The sequence below is a fragment of the Rhinopithecus bieti genome, unplaced genomic scaffold (assembly GCF_001698545.2).
Source record: "Rhinopithecus bieti isolate Rb0 unplaced genomic scaffold, ASM169854v2 scaffold_14454, whole genome shotgun sequence".
Classification (NCBI taxonomy): Eukaryota; Metazoa; Chordata; class Mammalia; order Primates; family Cercopithecidae; genus Rhinopithecus; species Rhinopithecus bieti.
In genome coordinates this window covers 834,569-838,966 of record NW_016808228.1, presented here as the reverse complement: position 1 = coordinate 838,966, position 4,398 = coordinate 834,569, and the positions used below count along the sequence as shown (strand labels likewise).

At 47.4% G+C, this 4,398-nt stretch overlaps 1 protein-coding gene across 1 annotated transcript; it reads left to right on the top strand.

Moving 5' to 3' along the window:
- Positions 1-252: 252 nt before the first annotated feature.
- ZSCAN21 (zinc finger and SCAN domain containing 21) lies at positions 253-3,184 on the top strand. Its single transcript, XM_017885959.1, is given in 3 exon segments — positions 253-319; positions 1,929-2,079; positions 2,081-3,184. Coding segments are annotated over 3 exon segments (894 nt in total). The 3' UTR covers positions 2,757-3,184.
- The last annotated feature ends 1,214 nt before the right edge of the window (positions 3,185-4,398 follow it).

Sequence of the window (4,398 nt, the reverse complement as noted above, 5' to 3'; positions counted from 1 at the left end):
CCCATTTTTCAGAGCGAATTTCTCTTACTCCCCTTTTCCCTGATGTGGATGACCAGGTGGACTTTGAAGAGGTGTGACTGCCTGGTGAGGCGTTCTAAAAAGATAAACTGGTTCCATCTGGTTTCAACAGTGAGCGTCACTTTATAACTAAATTACAAGACGTAGCCAGCGTGAGTAAAATGATGAGGTTAAGCCCTCCTGGAGATCATGCGCTTTTGTTCCGATTGATATGGATCTGGATCTGGGGCTGGAATGATTGTAAATGGTCAGAATGTCCTGATTGCTTTTATGTTCAACTGCTGTGGGAACATGGGTTTTTGTGAGTTTGCCACTCAAGCCTCTTCCTTAATTGTCCTTGTCATTTTCCTTAACTCTGGCCCTGCAGCAATCATTCTCCCTTGTTTTTAATCTGCGTGAGGCTCAGCTGGTCTTTTTTTTTTTTTTTTTTAAATTAAAAGCGCCGGGCGTGGTGGCTCATGCCTGTAATTCCAGCACTTTGGGAGGCCAAGGCGGGTCGATTACCTGAGGTCAGGAGTTCTAGACCAGCCTGACTATGGTCTAGAACATGGAGAAACCCTGTCTCTACTAAAAATACAAAATAAGCCAGGCGTGGTGGCACATGCCTATACTCCCAGCTACTCAGGAGGCTGAGGCAGGAGAGTCGCTTGAACCTGGGAGGCGGAGGTTGTGGTGAGCCAAGATTGCACCATTGCACTCCAGCCTGGACAACAGGAGCAAAACTCCGTCTCAAAAAAAAAAAAAGGGTGCGGTGGCTCACGTCTATAATCCAGCAGGTGGATCACCTGATGTCAAGAGTTTGACACCAGCCTGGCCAACATGGTGAACCCATCTCTGTTAAAAATACAAAAATTAGCTGGGCGTGGTGCTAAGTACTTCTGGTCCCAGCTATTCAGGAGGCTAAGTCAGGAGAATGACTTGAACCTAGGCGCGGAGGCTGCAGTGAGCCAACATAACACCACTGCACTCCAGCCTGGGCAACAGAATGAGACTCCATCTCAAAATAAATAAATAAAATAAATATTTTTTAAAAGATAGGGTCTCACTCTGTTGCCCAGGCTGGCACAGTCATGACTCACTGCCACCTTGACCCACTGCAACCTTGACTTTCTAGGCTTAAGTGATCTTCTCACCTCAGTATCCCAAGTAGCTGGAACCACAGGGGCACACCATGCCTGCCTAATTTTTTTATTTTTACTTTTTGTGGAAATAGGGTCTCCCTATGTTGCCCCAGCTGGTCTTGAACTCCCGGACTCAAGCCTTCCTCCCACCTCAGCTCCCAAAGTGCTGGGATTACAGGTGTAAACTCCTGTGCCCGGCTACCACTCTCCTATATGCTGCATTTTGCCTTCTGTATGTGAAGTTGTTTTTCTGGCAGAAAAAGCCATGTTCTCTTCACGTCGTAATGCTTCGGGTGGGGGATTGTGTGAAAGTGTGGTATGGAGGCCGGGCCTGGTGGCTGACGCCTGTAATCCCAGCACTTTGGGAGGCTGAGGTGGGCGGATCACAAGGTCAGGAGATCAAGACCATCCTGGCCAACATGTCGAAACCCCATCTATACTAAAAAAAAATACAAAAAGTAGCGGGTGTGGTGGCATGTGCCTGTAATTCCAGCTACTCTGGAGGCTGAGGCAGGAGAATCGCTTGAATCAGGGAGTTGGAGGTTGCAGTGAGCCGAGGTCACCTGCATTCCAGCCTGCTGACAGCGAGACTCCGTCTCAAATAAAGAAGTGCAGCATTGTAAACTAGATTGGATGCTGATTTACTTGTATCTGTGTGCTATCATGAGCTCTATTTAGTCACCCTTCAGTATCTGTCAGTCTCACCTGATGGTTCTATTTCTCTGGTAAACAGTTTCTTCCTCAGAACAAGAAACAACTGAAGTATCCTTAATCTGCTTATTGTTTCAGATTGCAGATTGAGTACCCAGCATGAGGAATCAGCAGATGAGCGGAAAGGTTCTGAAGCAGATGGGCTCAAAGGGGATATAATTTCTGTGATTATCGCCAATAAACCTGAGGCCAGGTTAGAGAGGCAGTGCGTAAAACTTGAAAATGAAAAGGAACAAAACCCCTCTTCAAGAGTCAGTCTCCAAGAAAGGTAGAGAATCAGTTCCTACTAAACCTACCCCAGGAGAGAGACGTTATATATGTGCTGAGTGTGGCAAAGCCTTTAGTAATAGCTCAAATCTCACCAAACACCGGAGAACACACACTGGGGAGAAACCTTACGTGTGCACCAAGTGTGGGAAAGCTTTCAGCCACAGCTCAAACCTCACCCTCCACTACAGAACACACTTGGTGGACCGGCCCTACGACTGTAAGTGTGGAAAAGCCTTTGGGCAGAGCTCAGACCTTCTTAAACATCAGAGAATGCACACCGAGGAGGCGCCGTATCAGTGCAAAGATTGTGGCAAGGCTTTCAGTGGGAAAGGCAGCCTCATTCGTCACTATCGGATCCACACTGGGGAGAAGCCTTATCAGTGTAATGAATGTGGGAAGAGCTTCAGTCAGCACGCAGGCCTCAGCTCCCACCAGAGACTCCACACCGGAGAGAAGCCATATACGTGTAAGGAGTGTGGGAAAGCCTTCAACCACAGCTCCAACTTCAATAAACACCACAGAATCCACACTGGGGAAAAGCCCTACTGGTGTCATCACTGTGGAAAGACCTTCTGTAGCAAGTCCAATCTTTCCAAACATCAGCGAGTCCACACTGGAGAGGGAGAAGCACTGTAACTGCCACGTGCACTCGTGTTGTTGTTGTGGTTGTGTTAAACTTTAGCATTTGAACACCAGGAAGAAGTCTTGTTGCAGCAGCATTGATTCCAGCGATAGAGTTTGTGTCACTCAACATCAGGGGATCCTGAGGAGTGAGAGCTCCACACCAACACGACAGGCAGGAGGAGGTCCTCAGAAGGTGTCAGGAGGTTCCACACTTGCCAGTTCACTGGAGCCAGAGTCCCTTCCCCACACTTAGGGTCCCAGTAAACCATGCCAGCATTACCTTTTGCATAGTTAAACTGATGTGTATCCAGGCTAGTTAAGGAAGAAACATTAAGACTGTTTAATTTTTAACATATATTCAAGAATTTTAATTTGTAAAGAATTGAGCCACATTGAACACAATTGAATGAGATTCAGAATAAACTTGTAACATCTTGTAATGCCTCAGGACTATTACAACAAATGATGTGTTGGTTATTGAATACTTACAGATGGAGAAAACTATTCCTACTGGTTTCGCTTTTAGAAAATTTGGATTTGGGGTCAGGCACAGTGACTCATGCCTGTAATCCCAGCACTTTGGAAGGCTGAGGCGGTCGGATCACTTGAGGTCAGGAGTTCGAGACCAGCCTAGCCAAAATGGCAAAATACTGTCTCTACTAAAGATACAATTAGCTGGGCATGATGGCAGGTGCCTGTAGTCCAAACTACTTGGGAGGCTGAGGTGGGAAAGTCGCTTGAACCCGGGAGGCAGAGGTCGCAGTGAACCGACATTGCGCCACTGCACTCCAGCCTGGGTGGACAGAGCGAGACTCCGTCTCAAGAAAAAAAGTAAAGTGAATGCTTTCACTAGATAATAACTGCATACCAAGAGCCAGGGGCCATGTTGAACTGTCCCAGCACAGCTGTTGTGGATGGGTTTGTGGCAGACAACCATTACCAGCCACAACTCATCTGTTTTTTACAGAAGCCATACAGAAGGAGTGTCTTTTGCATCTTTGAGGGCAGCAATAATCACTTCAGTTCCATTCAGGGTGTGGTATTGTTTCTTTTATTTTTTGAGATGGAGTTTCGCTCTTGTTGTCCAGGCTGGAGTGCAATGGTGCGATCTTGGCTCACCGCAACCTCCGCCTCCTGGGTTCAAGCAATTCTCCTGCCTCAGCCTCCCTAGTAGCTGGGATTACAGGCATATACCACCATGCCCAGCTAATTTTGTATTTTTAGTAGAGACGGGGTTTCTCCATGTTGGTCAGGCTGGTCTCGAACTCCCGACCTCAGCTGATGCACTTGCCTCAGCCTCCCAGAGTGCTGGGATTACAGGCATAAGCCACCGCACCTGGCCAGGGTGTGGTATTTCTTTCTTGCCACTTTGATTGGCTGGGGAAGGGCAGGGTGTGCAGGAGTTTCCACTTGACCCTTTTTCCTATGACCTACCTATGCTGCAGGTTAAGTAACCAATGTGCTGGGTATCTATCCCCCTGCTAAACATATCCCAATTATTTTCTCAGGGACATGGCCATAGGGTGAGTCTGTTCCCACTGGGCCCACTGAGATGGATTTGGGCCAGGACTCCATTTATCAGCTGACCTCTGTCTGGAGGGCAATGGTAAGTTTTAGATTTGTGTCATCTTAGATCCTATATCAAAAAGCCTCA